The 18,264-nt window shown below is 39.1% G+C and overlaps 1 protein-coding gene across 3 annotated transcripts; it reads left to right on the plus strand.

The window, feature by feature from the left end:
• Positions 1-1,182: 1,182 nt before the first annotated feature.
• On the plus strand, positions 1,183-17,822 carry clint1a (clathrin interactor 1a). Of its 3 annotated transcripts, none has more exons than XM_041797644.1 (12): positions 1,183-1,369; positions 7,827-7,931; positions 9,551-9,647; positions 10,110-10,218; positions 10,678-10,842; positions 10,949-10,958; positions 11,487-11,706; positions 11,786-11,873; positions 13,741-13,806; positions 14,299-14,603; positions 16,380-16,590; positions 16,719-17,822. In XM_041797644.1, the coding sequence occupies exons 1-12, from the start codon at positions 1,329-1,331 to the stop codon at positions 17,051-17,053; spliced, it is 1,752 nt and encodes a 583-aa protein (XP_041653578.1). In that variant the 5' UTR covers positions 1,183-1,328; the 3' UTR covers positions 17,054-17,822. The 3 variants fall into 3 exon arrangements, with proteins under 3 accessions (XP_041653578.1, XP_041653577.1, XP_041653576.1); XM_041797643.1 differs by having other exon boundaries at positions 1,184-1,369; positions 10,949-11,132; positions 14,302-14,603; XM_041797642.1 differs by having other exon boundaries at positions 1,185-1,369; positions 10,949-11,132.
• The last annotated feature ends 442 nt before the right edge of the window (positions 17,823-18,264 follow it).

The raw sequence follows: 18,264 nt of genomic DNA on the forward strand, positions 1-18,264 counted from the left end.
TTTTGGCCACATTTTACCCATTATTCCACTATTAGCCACTTGTTTTGCCAATTTTGGCACATTTTAACTTCTTCTTTTTGCCACTTGTGACCCATCTTTACTGCTTTTTGCCCACTTTTAGCTCATTTTGTGCTTATAGTCCATTGTAGCTATTTCTTTTGGCTACTTTAATCCCATTTTGCCAATTCATTGATCTTTTTGGCCACATTCAACCCACTTTTGCCCCCTATTTGCCAATGGTGACACATTTGGCAGATTAATTTTTCCACTCTTAACCCGTTTTTGCTGCTTTTTGCCAGTTGTTTCTGCCTTTTACCCTATTTCCCCTTTTAATTTAGTTCAGCCCCTTTTTGCCAAATTTTGCCACTTCAGCCCATTTTTGTCTCTTTTCACATTATTCTATTCTTTTCCATTAAAGTTGTCTTAGTTACTTCAACTTTATTTTCTGGCATCCTGACATTTGTGCACATTATGACCTAGTTATGAAGTCTTTCTCATCATTTGGCTCACTGTACCCATCCACACTGCTAACTTTACCGATAAAAAGATTATTCTGTTTTAAGAAGAGATTATGAAGAAGGTGATATTGTACTAATGCATAAATAAATTATTTTGTTCCTTTGTTATTATTCAGTTCATAAATAAAATATGATTATCAAAGCTTAATTAGGCAAAGGAACATGAGTTTGCTGACCACCATAGGCCCCCCATTTGGCTGGACCCCACAAAGCTTAAATCATTTTAACTACAGTACTTGTCTTTTCAATATTTAGGCCTTTACAAAACCAGAACTTAACTTTCATTGCCCCCATAAGCAAAAACACAAGTTATGAATGCTGTCGAAACCCTTTTTTGCCTCAAACAGGTCTCATATTTTTTTTAATAACAAACTGGACAGCATAGCTATTTTGACGGCAAACTTTTCACATTTTCTTCTTTATCCAAGGAACCTTTGTAGGGGTGAATAAACTTTTAAGGAATTAAAACCTCTCCAGTCTCACTATTCACCGCGCAACAGGTGTTATCTATTGTTTATTGTCTATTGTTTTAAATACAAAGAGCTTGTTATGAATATATAATACTTACCGTGTGAGGAGGCGCTTGAACAATGTAAACTACAACTCCAATGCTGCTTTACGCATGTTTGATGACGTTAAAGGGGCATTTCCCGTAGTAACCTTTCCTGTCTGTCTGGTGGTGCGTTTGCGCCTCCTGTCTTGAAAGAGAGGTGAAGAGGAGTTTACTTTCCAGAGTTTAAGGCTTGGTTTCGGTGTTTGCCTGGAGTAAAGGGTTTGCTAAGGCAGAAAGCCCCTCTTCACGGAGCCAAGATGCTAAACATGTGGAAGGTTAGGGAGTTGGTCGACAAAGCGTAAGTATCTCACACATATATTGCCTCTTTTCCGTGTCATTTATGCCCGTAGTTTACCTGTTTGATAGAGAGAGACACGTACCCAAAACTTTGACGTCACACCACTCTTACAAGTTAGCTAGCCTGTATGCTACCAGCAAGTTAGTTAGCCTACTTTGACAAATACTATATGTCTGAAGTATCAGTACCTTTCCTTCTAAAAGTTGTTCTGTCCGGTTCCCCCGTTAATGTTGGCAAACATATATACTTGTGTGATATTATTAGGCTTGTTGTTCATGGTTTAACCCCTACACTTTAAGCTAAGTCAGTTAGCTAACCCAAGCTAATTATCTAGCCCTCTGGCTAGTGGGCTAGCTGAGTCGGTTAGCCAGCTAAGCTAGTTTGACAGCTCGACTGACTTATCAGCGGGTGTACACTTAATACGTTAACGGTTTTGTCGCCCAACCGTTGCTTGTAGTTATGTAATAGATACATTTTTAAGCTTCATTTAGAGGTGGAATCGTCATTCTTTTCGGTTAATGTCTTGATAGTTGTATCTGAGTTTATTCTGCTAAGCGTGTTAGCAGCTTTGACTGTGCATTACTGTAGACTAAGTCGGTACCAACACCTAAAACTTGTACATGAGACAACGCTAGTAGATAACAGTGTTATCAGTACGTCGGCCCCATACCTTAGGTTGAATTTTAAATAGAAGCAGTCTGACATCAAGGACTACAAGGTGCTAAATGTGGAATACCATACCTCAGAAAGAGGGATATGACTGTCTTAAATTATACAGAGGAAAGGCACAGGACTCTTGTACTCGAGTAAAAGTATTAGTCTAGTTAAAATTTAGTGAAGTGAAGGAAAAACTACGGGTCTATAAATCTACTCAAAATTAAACATTTCATTTTAAGTTCATTTTAAGTACTGATTAGATATTAAAACTGGGCAATTAATAAAATAGATAAGATTAAATTGCAACAAGTTGCAGAAGGTGCAAGTTGTATTTCTTTAACCTGAAATGTGTGTCAAAATACCACTTTAATACTTTTTGCAGCGAAGATGTTATGACTTACACCTCATGCAAGCTTTCAAGTGTCAATTTATTGGAATAGTTTGAAAAAACCCATCTTTCTTTAATTCTATACACGTTTTCGTATTAAAGAAGAGTGGCATAACTATGGTCATTCTACTCAATCAGCAGTTCATACTGATTTTATGATATGAGTGAAAAATAATCGCAATAAGATTTTTTTTTCAAAGTTGTTTAGCCCTAATTGATGTTTACACAACACATTCTTGGTAGAGCTTTGTTATGTTGTCATGATGGTTGATTACAAGGCTTTAAGTTAAACTAATCAGCCATTTTACGACTGTGATTGAGGTAGATGAAAAAGAAAACATAATAAATATTGATTCATTCACTATCTATTTTCATCCTAATGTATAAGCCTGGTCTACAGGAAAGATTAATCCGTCCAATACTGCGGGGGTCATAATAAAGAATAATGTATTACTTGTGTTTGTTTTTAAAAAAATGCAAGATGGGGCACAGATGGCCTAGTGTGTTAAGGCATGCCCCACGTATGTAGGCAGCCTGGGTTCGAATCCGGCCTGTGGCCCTTTCCCGCATGTCTCTCCCAAATCTCTCATCCCTGTTTCCGACTCTATCCTATGTCCTCCTATCAAATAACAGCACAAAAAGCCCAAAAATAAATCTTAAAAGAAAAGAAATACAGAAGATGAGGAACTTAAAAGATAATCACATATATTTGTAATTGCCATACTGGGAAAAAGGACCCAAGTAGATTATTTTCCCAAATCATGCAGCCCTAGTATCCACTGAGGAGTTATGGATCTCTGACCAGGTTTTTCAGCTAAACTCACACCTTTACAATACTTTAAAACAGAAGAGCTGTTTGGGGATGTGATGTGGAATAATTCTCTCACTATGTGTTACTGTGCAGGTAACAGAGGTATAAGAAGTCAACTATTGTACTCAAGTGAAAGAACTATTGTTAAAACTTACTTGAGTAAGGTACATGTTCTTATTTCAGAATGTACTCAGAATTACAAATAATCTATTTAATTACAGTAATATGAGTAGATATAATTAGTTACTTTCTACCTCTGTTATTATTTTATATATCACTGCAATAACAGAGCACTTATTAATCAGTGACCAGTGATCCTGTAGTGTTGTGGACTTCCAGGGGCTTTTTACTGCTAGGATTTATTGACTGTAGAGAAAGTTGGCTCATTGGTTACTGTTTACCTTTCCACAAGATTTTGATTTCATTTGAGTTGGAGACAGTTTACTAATTTCTTGGCTAAACTTTTATTAAAGAAACATGAAGTATGTAACATGTTTGTACATTGTACATTGTCATTATCATGTGAGTAGTTTAATTTAGCATTATTAAAGGCCTATTTGTCCAGCAGCAGTAATTTAGAACATGACATTATCCACCAGTCAGCTCTGATCTTGGGCAACACCTTGGGGACTGTGTGTCTTTGTTCTGCTTTAGACTGTCTGGTTTGGGTTTAGCTGCTGACTAAATGTGAGCATGCTGTCTTATATTCTTGGGCTGGGGCAGGAAATTGCGCAAGTCTTCCCTAAAGACTCAATTGCTAATTCTGCCAAAGACATTGTTACCCAAAGCCTGTGTCCCCCCTACAGGGGCGTCATGCAGGCCAAAACTCTTTGGTGGGGGGGGGGGGTAAAACTACAGTGGGGTCAAGAGGGTCATTCTCTGAAAAAGGAAAGAATGACATTTTATGAAAATGTTTGAAACTTGCTTAGAGGCAAGAGAAGCGTTATTTTTCTGTCAGTCTAAAAGTCTTAAGAAAACCGGAGTTAAATAATTTAAAACCTCAACTGCCAAATTGCTGTTATTTGCTGCTTTCCCTTACAAGATCAGTTTCACAGTGTCAGCCCCTGAAGTCAAACAGACTACATCTGACACAGTGACCTGACAACTTATAGTTAAAACTACTGTTATTTGTTAAAAACATCCTGCTGTTGCCTTTCATGTTTACCTGCCTCCCTCAGCTTAGTAGCATTACCTGCTTAATGACATCACCATCACATCCTCCTCTGAATTGTCTGAAATGGCTAAATAACAAAAGGAACAAAGCTATATCCAGCTACAAGTTTAAAAACTAAACTTATATAGTAATAAAGGAAAGCTGAGAGGCAGTGACTTTTCAGATTCACCTCAACAATCCAAAAAATATGATAACAATTGTACTGTATTTATCATTAATAGCTATTACACAAAATGACAGTTTTCAAATAACATTAATATTAAATATTTGGGAGGCTTTGTTGATAAAGGCTGAACAATAATTGTTATGTGTAACAAAACTGTGAGTCATTGCATTAACAAGTATTATATAACATTCTTGTGTATGATAACAGTGGGGCTTGACTGAGCCACAACATAAAAGAATGTTTCAGCACCATTTAAATAGGTTCTCCCTTATCATTTAAGGAAAAGTTATGTGAATAAGATAATGCCATTTTGCTTGATTAGTAACAGCCCGTTTTTTTTTTTTTTTTTACTACTGATACAGCCCTGCAGCATTTTAACGGAAATCATTCTGATGGTGCGACAACGTGTGTATCATGACTTCCTTTTTACATAGATGATATCTAGGACGGGAGCCGCCACTGTGAAGTGATAAGAGGTTGCATCACTACATCACATCCTCTTGTGTTTTGTTTGCAATTCATATAAGAGTCTAGATGTGTGAAGTTTAAAACATTCCCATAGTAAACTGAGAACTTATTAAAAGCATATGCCATCAAAAATAAAACACCTCAGCAACTTTAATCTTTAGAGATTTAATGTTAAGTCTTCTGTAATCTTTGACTACACTGTGGCATGTTCAAAACGAGATTATTGCCATCAGAATTTAGTTAATACAAAACTAAACGTGTTTTTTGTCTTGTTTCTTCCCAGGCATAGAGTTACTGTTACCCAAAAGTTTGATTTAAATTGACTGTGAATTGCAGCTGGCGTGGTCAATTTCAAATAATTTTGTTGGCATAGAGTCATTTTCACAAAAGAGAGTAGTTTGTCAGTATGGTAACCGTACCCTGCAGCGTGCAGTAGTAAAACAGCCCTTCTCTACAACCACAGAGAGGGTGTATCTCCAGCATGAAATCAATGCTGCTCTTTCAGGCCCTGTGCATTTTATTGCTGATGTGGCAGCACTGAGGGAGAGATGAGGAGGTGCAGGGTTCAGTTGTTTTGCCTCAAGATGTTTTGGCTAAAGCTGTGACAGGCCTCTGTGAATAATCTGAAATAAGATTCTTGTTTGGTTTTAAATTATGCCTAAACTGCTCTTAAAGACATTTTTGGCTGGATGTTGGTAGGAAAATACATTTGAGGCTGATGCATAGCTCCTCTTGCTGCAAGCATTGAAATTAGTGTGTTTACATGAAGTTAGGAAAAGTCAAATTGCTGTTAGTTTGACTAAAAATTGACTTTTTAGATACATGTGAACATCTAAGTCTGAATTCATAATAATTAAATATCTTTAAGACCAGACCAGCCCACTGAGATAATGTGGTTGGAGGTAGATTTTCTTTTCCACACTGGGCTTTGATCCAGTGTGAACAGTCTAAATGCTAAGCATCACAGGTGTTATGTTATCATCAGCCCTCAGAAATTCACTTAAGCTATGTGTTTATTTAATTTGTTCCAAAAGTAAAGTGTAGAGTATGTTCAAAATATATGGAGCTGTAAAGTGATGCAAAAAAGAAGAGGACTAGTGAAGAGACAAACTTAACAGATACAAGATTTTCTTTCTTTTCCCCCATCTTGCAGTGGAGGTGATGGGAGGTATATATAAAACCCTCTATTTTGTCCAGGTTGTCTGTGTTAAAAAGTGCACTTGAATTACAAATTCCTTAGCTTTTAATTTTGGGGGGTTGCTGAATAGCTTTAAAGAGTTTTCAGCTGTGGCATTCAGGTGCAGCCATGTTTTTTTCCCACACCAGGCCTCATGAAAAAGGGGGTGTCATCACAGTCAGTCACAAACTAGACTTTCATTGTGCCACCACATATGATAGTGTGTCCATGTTTTAAACATTTAACATGCAAGTGGACGCTAACTTGGTGGCCCGGTCAACAGTTAGAAGATCCATAGTTGCTAGCTAAAAGGAGGCATACATATGTTCATCTACTGTAGTGAATGCTGATCCCTGTCAGTAAACCAGTTTGCACACTGTTCATGTATACCATGGATCAAGAGCTGTAGTAACTGAGTAATGACTTACCTCCACTTAACTTTGCATGAAAATGTACTGTGTAATGGCCAAGATAACTAGTTTATCCAGTTATTCTAGAGCTCCTTAAACTAATTATGAACATAATATTGAAATTGGAATTCAGGTTTTACAGAGAATTTGCACCAAGTTAACTAGCTGATGGAAACTTCAATAGTTTACCAGATATATTTAGTCACACAGTTATTGCCTGAATGTTCTTTGCTTTGCAAATTCATTGTTTGTTGCCTTAGATACAATCATGACATAGCTACCTCCTTAACTAAGGTGACATTAGATAGATCTTTGTTATCTGCCTTAATAATACATGCTGATTTTGACTGCATATATGACAACTTATTGTAGAACTGTAAGCAGAAGTCTCAGTAGACTTGTGGTTATTGTGAATAGATGTAACCTCATGCTTGGTTTGTCTTAGTTTGTTTTTTAATCATGTTACTGAATATGTTCATAGACAAAACCTGACAACCTTTCTGAGTACATAGTCTCCAGCTGCTCATTCTGCTGTTATGCTTAAATACTTTTGTGAATTCTAGAGGTCAAGTGGTTTAGAAAACATACTCTCTGTTTACCTGTGCTCATTACAAAGACTGTTTGACTTCCCTTTTTTGTTTTCTTTTTAGTCTTTCCATGTCAACTGAAGAATTCTAACATGGCGATCACAGCCCTTTTTGACTTAGAGTTGTTTTAAGTCTCCCTAGATTTGCATTTGTTCAATTTCTTGTTTTTAGTTTTGCCTTGTGGTTAGATTCAGAATAAACATACAAGCACACCCTATTGTCCCATGATCCTTTCAGCCTCTAGATGGACAAGAGTGTGGGTGTGGCTGTAATGAGAGAACATTTCATCTGTTATTGCCTTTGTTGTTGGTCTCAAAAAAGGTACTGTGTTTTGAAATAAAATGCCATTGTATTTGTAGTAGAAAAATTAATGTAAACAGGGGGGTGCTGTAGCCTTGTGGTTGTGGCCATGCCTCCTTTGAGGTTTTAAAGTGGGTGGCCTGGGTTCAAATCAAGCCTGCACCTTCTTCCTCTTATGTCAGTCCCCACTCTTACTCCCTAGTTTCTGATGCTAGCTACTGTCCTATCTATCAAATGATGGCATAAAACCCAAAAATTTAATCTCTAAAAGAATAATTTACAAAGGCATAGTAACTTTTTTTTTTCTTCTATGGTACAGAACCAACGTGGTGATGAACTATTCAGAGGTGGAATCTAAAGTCAGAGAGGCCACGAATGACGACCCCTGGGGACCATCAGGACAGTTGATGGGAGAAATTTCCAGGTAAGAACAACACACAGTGATGAACAACATGCCACCTTGCACCAAAATTGTTAGTAAATAAGGCCAGAAGATCCCATTTGCTGTTGTAGGTTGTGTATATTTTCCCTGCCCCAAAAAGTCAGTGTTTCCAAGGTGGTATTTATCTGCCAGGCAGAATGCACCTTTATGTCTACTGTCAGTACTACACTCAGTATGTTAGTTACAAATTATTTTATAATTCTCACTAAAAATGGACTTTTAAAATGCATGTTAACATGTTAGTCCCACTGAAATTTTGATAAATTGAATTTCTTAAAGTTGGACTGATAGACTTTGATAAATTTGGTTGGAGATTGGTGTACTTTTGCATGTGTTTGCCTCAATCTGACCCAAAGTGGACTTGGCAGTTTGTGCATGCCCCACAGGTTCCACATCAGACTTTGACCAGGAAGTTGAACAGTGTAAATGCCCAGCATTGCAGGAATTGTATAGTCACCTGCCTTCAGATATCAACATAAGCTAGAGGGATTGCATGCATTGCAAATGTGCCAAAAGTGAAGCATAGAGAATGTAGAAAATGTACAGAGCGTTCATGTTCATTAGTCCATGTTTCTAATGTTCCACGTACAACTTTAACTCTTGCTGTCTTGTTAGCAAGGTCAACAACAAGAAGGTCCATGGTTACATACTGAGGGGGCATATTGCCTTTTGCCTTCTGTGCATGTATACTGGGACAAGCACAGCTGTCTAGTTCAATTGCCTAATCAAGCTAAAACTGTAGTTTGACTTTTCTGTTCATGTCAACATACTGATAGTTTCACAATCACTAAAACATATGGCCTACATTCATATAAACTGCTGACCTGCTTATAGTGTCAGAGCCCTGCAGAGATGGGAACTCTTCATTGTGCTTTAGCTGATAAATTTTTTTTCGTCACGTCAGCATCCAACTACTTTCAGACAAGGTTCTTCTCTATTTTGGATAAACGTCCTGTCCTTTTAGAGTTTATCGGACTCAAATTTTTTTATTCTTGGTAAGGCCTGCATGTAAAGGAAAATCTACAATGGTTGATAAAGATGTTCTATAATAAAATGCATCAAGTCATTATACATAAAGTAATTCTAAACGCATTTTGATGTTGACATAATGCATATAAAACTAATCATTTAAAAATGATCACATAACAGACATACTAATTTTTTAATGTCTTTGTGAACCACATTTTCTCTGCTTATCTCTGCTTGCTAACCTTGCCTATAACCAAACTGACAGTAATCAGTGCTGCTCTGTGGACAGCTGACTTTTAGCTGTGGCTTCATCTGATTAGCAATGTGTTTTGAACGCATGGCACTTGTAGTCATGATTCCATCTGATAAAACAAATGTTTTAATGCTGACTTAAAATGCATAGTACATAATACAAAGACAGTAACTTAAATTCCCTGTAGATACAAGCTTATATTTGCCACCTTTTGATGTCTGATTCATCTAATTTGATACATTTCATGAGTGATGTCCCAGAGCTCCTTTGTACCTGTAGATTTTTGTTAATGGGCTGGACTAAATATCAATCTGTTTTTTGGGACACATTACAAATATTTCCCTGTTTTTCTTTATTCTGTGAATGTTTCTTTAATCAGAGCCACATTCATGTACGAGCAGTTCCCAGAGGTGATGAACATGCTGTGGGCCCGCATGCTGAGAGATAACAAGAAGAACTGGAGGAGAGTCTATAAGGTTTGTCTCAGTACTATTGCAACATCTCACAACCACTCAGGCTTGCTCCTTCACCACAAGGTTTCATACAATTTAAGACTCAGTACTTAAAGTCACAGCTTTGAATAGACCAACATTTCAACATTTTGTACCAGACTAAGCTACAACAAATGTGGCTCAAAACTGGAAACTTTTTTCAATGAGCCTGCTAACTTCAACATTCTTGCTTAGGAATACAGGCAGGAATAACCTTTCAACAAATGTTAATTTCAAACAAAGGACATAAGTGAAGAGAGTTTTTTGTCAACAGAAATTGCATTTTAGGATAATTAGGGAGAGAAAAAATAAAATACCAATGCCTGCTCAGATTGAACACTATGGGAGAAAAATAAAATCTGACAAAATGACTAAAACAAGATTCATCTTGGGTTTGAGACTTGAGCTTTTTTTTTGTCCTAATGCGTTTGTATGTCTGTTTCACAGTCCCTTCTGCTGCTGTCCCATCTAATCAAGAATGGATCAGAGAGGGTTGTTACCAGCGCTAGAGAACATCTGTATGACCTGAGATCTTTGGAAAGCTACCACTTTGTCGGTAAGATGTCACTCTGGTGTTTTACTTGTTTTTCTTCCATCTTCTTACCATCTTCTTGTATGTTGGAAGAGAGGAATGTAAACAAGTGTAACAAAAAAGAAACACTTTATGTTTTTGTGTAATCAGGCTTTAATTGGTCAGATACGCTCTCCACCTCAACATTGAAGCATTAAGTGTTTATTAACAATAGTTACAGTGTGAGCTGTAATGAATGGATGTTAGTCTTAAGCACTGCTTAGTCCACAAACCCTTAAACCACAAACACACATGCTGCCTTTGAGCTGCTTTCATTCTTTCATGTGTTTATTTAAAGGGCAGTTTTCAAATGAGAACGTTCAACTGCCTCTCCTCATTGTTGTTTCATGAGCATTTGTTTTTAATTAAGTTCAAATGAAATGGTTCTAATTAAAAGAGAACTGTTTAATGAGTGTTTGTGTGTCTTCACATTTCTGTGTCCAGATGAGAACGGGAAGGACCAAGGTGTGAATGTGCGTCAGAAGGTGAAGGAGCTTGTGGAGTTTGTGCAGGACGATGACAGGCTCAGGGAAGAACGGAAAAAAGCAAAGAAAAACAAAGACAAATACGTTGGGATAAATTCAGATAGTGTGGGATACCGCAGCTACTGTAAGTCTTTGATTAAATGAGTGATGTAAGATCATCATTGACAAAACATTTGGATTTTATGGAATCCCTCTTTCTTTTCTTTTTCCTCCACTTGAATTTTTCTCAGCGGGGGACAGGTACGACACCAGTGACAGCCGACGAGATAAGTGGGACGATGACTGGGGAAACAAAGGACAATTTCCCTTCAGTGAGAAGTTGGGCGAGATTAGTGACAAAATTGGCAGCACCATTGATGATACCATTAACAGATTCAGGAAGAAGGACAGAGATGACTCGCCAGATCGATTTAGGTAGAGGCAGAAAAGACATCTTATTTTAACTTTGTAGCATACTAGACTGAATGGCAAAAAAACATTACAAATTGAACGAAAACATCAGTAACACCAAAAATAAGAGAATGAAACCTGTTAAAACTCTAGTATGAAAATATATTTCAAAGCAAAAAGAAAACAAAAAACTATACAAAAGGCAAGATTCCTGATGTGTTTCAAGTTTTTCTACTGAAGATGAGAAAAAAGACAAGCATAGATTTATTTGTATGTATGTATTAGAGGACAAAATGGCTATATCCAGAGCTGTTTTTGAATTATTTCTGAAAAGGTAAATTCTTCTGAATGTTGTTGAATTCATAATTGTCCCCATAGTGACAATGAGGATGACCGGGGTCGCTCGTCTCACAACGGCCAGTCAGCTAAAGACTTTAAAGATGAAGAGGAGACCGTAACCACCAAGAGTGTACACATAGTCCAAGCAACAGAGACCACAGCAACACGGAAGAGAGGAGGGGTCCCATCCAAGATAATAGACATGGGGGCTGCTGCCAACTACACAGGGGACAAAAGCCCAAGCACCACCACTAAACAGGTAGAGCGCACAAAGAGGCCTGAAAGAGATTCTATTTTTAATGTGTTAAGCGATTACTAATAAACGTTTGTCTTTTCAGCCCCAACCAGCAGCCGCTCAGCCTGCCAGCACCGCCCTAGCTGACTTACTTATGGTGGACACGACACCAACCAAGCCCCCTGCCACAGGTACAACAACACAACCTCAAGTCTTACTCTGCTGTTTTGTGAAATACTTCAGTTAACTAATGGTCTGTGTCCACCAAGCAGTTTGGTTTTGTAATATGGTATGATACAGGAAACCCTGATGTTGTTGCGTTTCCACAGCCAATGTCCGTCCAGGCCTGCTCCTTGTGATGAGAATTCTAGCTCTTTTTAAAAATCCCGAGGCAGTATTTCAGCTCCCTAATGGCTCTTTGTTTGGTGCCATTTCAGCTTTTTAATGTTTATGATACAGCAACAATATTGGAAAAAGGAAACCAGCTCTCAGACTATAGCTGGCTCATTTACAGAAGGCACTTCACAACAGCTACGCCACAGTAGCTTGTCCTCGTCAATTTATCTGTCATCACAATCCAATTAGGAGCCCACCAGGGGTTTTGCTTTAATCTTATTTTACTGTTTCTCTTAATAGCATTTTTATTACAAAATGAGGTAGAAAAGCTGTTCAGCTTAGTACAAAACATGGACTTTTTGCTTAGTGGTCCAAAGTCCTGTTCTCAGATGAAAGTAAGTTTTGAATTTTATTTGGAATTAAAGGTCCAAGAGTCTGGTGGAAAATCAGAGAGGCACAGAGTCCAACTGTTTTTAGTTTTCACAGTAAGTGATGGTTTGGGTTGCTGTGTCATCTGGTACTTTATCGAGTCCAGAGTTAATGCTGTCAGCCGTCTACCAGGAGATTTTAAAGCATTTCATGCTTCCAACTGCTGAGAAGCTTTATGGAGATACTGGTTTTCTTTTTCAGTAGGACTTGTCACCTGTCCACAATGAAGCCAAAACAACAAGAAACTGGTTTGCTGACCATGGTATTACTGCACTTGATTGGCCATCCAACTGGTCTGATCTGAACCCCATACAGAAACTCTTGGGAAATGTCAAGAGGAAGATGATGGTCACCAGACTCAACATCACAGATGAGCTGAAGGATGCTATCAGAGCAACCTGGGCTTCATAGCACCCCAGCAGTGCCACAGACTGATTGGCTCCATGCCACATTGCACAGATGCAGTAATTTGTGCAAACGCAGCTCAAACCTGAGTGCATCAATGTGCATAGTCATCTAGAAGGTCAACATTTTTGTGAGCTTTGATCTGTATTCATCAAGATTAAAACAAAAGAAGTTGTGAAATATTTCACTCTGAATGAGATGAATCTAGATTATATGGAAGTTTCACTTCTTGAATTAACTCACAAGAAAAAACAGTAGGATCTTTTGGATCAGTTATTTTGATTACCAACTACTTGCATGCCATACTGAACTGAACTGAACTGAACCAGAATGTTCGGTGGCAACACAGCTCTACCTACCTGGAGCAAGCATAGGTAACTGGTGCCCATTGCAGTTCTTTGGTTTTCGCATAGAAATTGATCCAGGGCCAAAAAAAAAAAAAAAATCTGCCAAAAAGTAAAAATATGCCTGCTGCTAGCCCAGGATTGAGTAACATTGCTCATATTCTTAGCAAACAAACTAGACCCTATTAATTAGTAGATGAACTGTTTTGTTCAGTGTCACAAGAGAAAGTAGAAATCAGAAAACTCTACAGTGACTGCAATGTTGGTGCCCAGCTGCTAAAGCTAGCTTCAGATATTGGGGACAGCAGGGGGAGGGAGTTGATGTATAGGAACTAAGTGCACCAGATGTTTTTGGAGCAGTCCCTGGTGCATGGAGAGGGCGGGAGAGCTGAACAGATGTTTGGTCTTCTCCACCTATTCACTGCCACCACCACCCTCCCTCCCTCCTACACTTCTGACACTGAAGGAATGCTAACTATGTAGGAATGACACCTGGAGCTCTCTTGTCTAAAATTGATGTGTTAATGTGTCTTTCTTAATGCAGACCTGATCAGTGGGTTTGCTGACTTCTCGTCGCCTGCTGCTTCCGTCGGCCTCTCCTCAGGAACTGGTTGGTTTCAAGACTTTTTTTCTTCGTTAGTGTGTGCATGTTTGTGCTCTGCTGTTGCAGCCATACTGCTAGAATATTCAGAGGGATGCTGGGAGGAAGCCCTGGCCATATGGAGCCTGCTACCTGCTCTGCATAACAAGAACAGACACACATCAACTCCTGTTATAGATGACAAGGAGACAGGGACAGAGGGAGACGTTGGTGGGGGCGGAGGAAGCTGGGAGAGATTGAGAGGAGGGAAAGAGACGACAAGCAGGGCCAGTTCAATGAAAATTTAAAATGTGGCACCAGTGGTCACTGAGAATGCCCTGGAATAAACTAGACTGGCCTCGCTGAACACTCAACTGCTTCTCCTAATTGCTGTGACAGCTGAAAAATTTCTTGAGCCACTTTTGTTTACAACATCTTGCAGTTATTTACACAGCTCACAATACAAACATTACTGTTGGGATGGGAAAACAAACATTCAGCATACTTTTCTCTCTGTTTTAGCAGCACCAGCCTCAAGTAGCAATGGAGACTTTGGAGAGTGGAATGCCTTCCCTGGAGGTCAGATGCCAGCATCTGCCCAGACTGTTGACAACAGTGGAAACGACCTTTTTGGAAGCATGACAGCGGGTCCTGCATTGGCCCCTGCTCCCGCCCCTGTCTCAGCTGCAAGCACTGCTCCTCCCTCAGCAGACCTGTTTGACCTGATGGGGCCTACGCAGACCCTAACCGCCTCCCAGAGCCTCAACTTTAGCATGAGCAGCACACAAAGCATGAGCTCCACGGGCCTGCCCCAGTCTATGTCACAGGTATGCATGACTGCACTGAAGCAATACACGTGCATCCTTTTATTAAATGATTTATTAATGCACATATCAGTACAGGACTCATGAAGGGGGGCTTAAATGTTACAGGTGGACGTAAAATATCCCCAGGGAAATTAAACCACCATTTCTGATTTTAGAGCTCTTGTAAACAAAGATAGACTGCTTCACTTAGGAGGTTAGTTTTTAAATCTTTAAAATATTTACTTATTTGTAGATCATATTTGGGATTTCATAAAAAGACATAAAAAGTCATAATATATAAAATATACTTTGTTTACCAGCCACAAAGAAACTGTGCGCTTCGATGAATGGATATTGAAGCTGAACTGAGTCACTGGGGTGTTACAGGGTGATAAATTCACATCAAAGACTGTGGAGTATTTCAAGGCTTATGCTCAATATCAGCATTTGGGTAAAAAAAAAGGTCCATATTTTTTACACCCTTTCAAGGCATTTACTTTGTTTAAAACTGGCTTATATTTATCTTACTCTGAACCTTACTATTTAACCATGAAAATCACTGAGGTTTTCAACTCAAATCATATCACCACCAGTGTTTGATGATTTTTTTACACTCATCTGTAACAACTATGGTTTAAGATCAGGTATTTTTTGGGGGTTCTGTGAAGTGCTTTATGCTACAAACCAACGTACCAATCACTTATTTAAACCTTTTCCCCTTCAGCATTATCACATGGTGCAAGTACCTGAGTGTCAAAGGCAAAGGCAATAAATTAAAGAGGACCACAGCTGTCCATTCAATCATGACTTGGCTTCAGAACAAGGAAACTGTGAAGAAAAATATTTCATCATCATTGAAACAAACATCAGTTGGTTGTCTGAGCTGTGATTAGATAATTACAAAGCATTATAAATTAGTTACTAGTACCCTTTAGTGTTTATTTGAGCTACCTATCTATTTGTGTCTTGTTTGAATGTAGCCCCATTGTGTCTTTTTTTTACCCCCCATACTTTCATGCATTTGTTGTGGTCTTAAGGTTGATTTGCATTTGCAAATTTATGCCTCCATGGGTGAGAGTAACACCTTGTGTTTGAATGGCATCTATTTGCAAACCCAAGTTAACGACTTCTGCCTTTTAATGCATATCTCAAAAGAAAGGCAGGGTAATAAAAAAAAAAACAACAAAAACAAGAAAAAAACAGGCTGTTAGCTGAAGTCTTACAGTAGTAATCCAATATCACACTTCCTGTTGACCACATTTGTGGTTATGTGATAAAGACACACCCGTGTGATTGAAAGATGGAGGACAAGCATGATGTTGGAGGGTTAACATGCAGCCTCAACAGATGCTCATCTCCCCCAGAGACCGCCCACTAACCACCCACTCCTGCTGTTACTGACACACAGAATGAGAAGAATCAGTTGAGTTACAAAAACATTTAAAAGCACACAAAAGCATGTGGATGTCGACTGTATTTCTGTGTTAAAAGGTTGCTGACCTACTTAAATAAAACTCAGTCTTTGTTTCACTGAGACTACACCCACCACTCCCTTCTACTCCTCTTACTTTACATGGTATGTTTGAGTTCAGAGGGAGACAGTAGCAGACTCCTCTGACACTGTCAAGGTTAAGTGGGTCAGGTTTAAGCACTCTAGTAATGAGCAGGAACTGCCTCCTTTAATTGTGTATTTTTGAGTTGGAGCATTTATGAATCTTTTTTTTTTTTTTTTTAACTATACGTTTCTGTACCAACCACTAATTAGCTTGTTTTTAAACATTGCTCCTGTATTCACAGCCTCTTCAGACCATGGGTGGTCCTCTACAACCACAGTCTGCCATGCCCCTCCAGCCGCTGCAGCCTGGAATGGCCTCTCAAGGTCTTGGAGCCAAAGGGTCCCTCCCCTCTACCTGGTCAGACCCCTCAGTTAACATCAGCCTGGACTTCCTAGGTCCAGGCGCACAGCCACCCAAGCAGAGCCAGCCCTCACTCAACACCCTCCAACAAGGTGAGAGGAATGTGAGCTCTGGCATGAGCAGCGGACACTATCGCCAGGCTCTCCTTCAAAGCACTCTGCATCAAATGTGATATAAAATTTGGCTTTTTTATTAATTGAGTTTGTTCTGTCATTTCCAGGCAACCAAGCACCTGCCAACATGCTCTCCCAGGGATTTTCCAGTATGAGCATTGGACCTACAACAGTCAGACCGCCTGTAAATCCTATGATGCATCCTGGTGCTGGCATGGGAATGGGCATGGGAATGGGGATGGCCCCCAACCAGGGCATGATGGGGATGGGGATGGGAATGGGCATGAACATGGGGATGCCACAGGGGGCTATGACCATGGGGATGCCACAGGGAGCTATGACCATGGGCATGCCTGCTGCTATGGGAATGGGGATGAACCCTTCAGTGGTCCAACAGCCCAAACCGGATGCCTTTGCTGACTTCGCCAACTTTGGGAAGTGATGGAGCTGGAGAGCGAAGATAATGCGGTGGAGCGGTATCAGCCTCTCTCTCTCCGTCCATTGGTGAAGGATTGTTAAGAGCTGCAAACAAAGAGTACTTGAATAATCTCAACTATCACATACCAACACCCTGCAATCTCCTTGATTTTTTTAAGTAATGCTGTGTAGTGATACAGATCTAAATGAATGTGTGTTTGTGTTGTGTTTGAACCAATGATCTGTCCGCTCTGGGGTTATGGTCAGACACACACTGATGACTGTCTGCCTCGTCGGTTACTCATAAGTCAGTGAGAGGAGGAAAGAGTGAATGTCGGGGATTTGCTTTATAACCTCAATCAAGTCAAATCACCAGAATAGCAAAAAACCTATCAGTAGCTGCAGAATGATTTTTGAGATGTATTCTCAGTAACTTTACTGGATGATTACTTTGAATAACATGATCAGCCATTTTAACTTTCTAATGTGCATCTAAGAATGTCAAGTTACCTCTTTTTTTTGTTCCTGCTCTTCCTATGACTTGTAAATAGAAATCTGAAGCCCTTACAGATAAGTTATGAAGTTCTGTTATGAGAAGAAGTTACGGTGTGAAGAGTTTAATCCTGAAGACCAAATCTGAGATGAATTAAGATCTATAATTAAGCACAGTGACACCTTCTCTTTGTACATATGTGTCCACACACTCCAGATGTGGCCTGTCAGTGCTGCAGTTCATGACTGAGTGTTTGGAGGAAGTTGATTGATTAATATAAGGAGCTTCTCCTTGAAATGACCATCATTTGTGGCCTTTCTTATTGCTAAATATATTATATATTTTACTTATGAAGATTATAATCAGTTTGCATCCAAATGAGATAATCAGTAGGTAGAAAAAGCCTCATATGGGGGGTTGTGGGTTCCTTATAACAGTGCCTGAAAAACCTTTTTCTCTTAAATTAACGTCTTTGAAGGAGACAATGTGACTGTGCAGTCGTGAGGACGTTGCTTCTGTACAATGTACAAATGTTTTTACTTATGCCTCAAGCCAAGCGTCTGTCATTTGAGGAATCAAAATGCAATCACACAACTATTTCACCTGCTGTTTTTTTTGTCCCACACTCATTTTTATAGTTTCCTCTCAATTCAGGCAAATTAACTTAAATCAACACCTCATTTTTTGACAGTTATTACAATTGCATTATGCATGTATAGGTTAAATACTCACTTTAGTGTCTC

This window comes from Cheilinus undulatus, linkage group 10, assembly GCF_018320785.1.
Source record: "Cheilinus undulatus linkage group 10, ASM1832078v1, whole genome shotgun sequence".
Lineage (NCBI taxonomy): Eukaryota > Metazoa > Chordata > Actinopteri > Labriformes > Labridae > Cheilinus > Cheilinus undulatus.

Bases quoted from the DNA above. Each gene is read 5' to 3' on its own strand.
- clint1a (XM_041797642.1), top strand. From the start codon at position 1,329: ATGCTAAACATGTGGAAGGTTAGGGAGTTGGTCGACAAAGC. The intron at 11,133-11,486 runs GTAGAGGCAGAA...TTGTCCCCATAG, and splicing joins GACTCGCCAGATCGATTTAG to TGACAATGAGGATGACCGGG. The intron at 11,874-13,740 runs GTACAACAACAC...TTCTTAATGCAG, and splicing joins AACCAAGCCCCCTGCCACAG to ACCTGATCAGTGGGTTTGCT.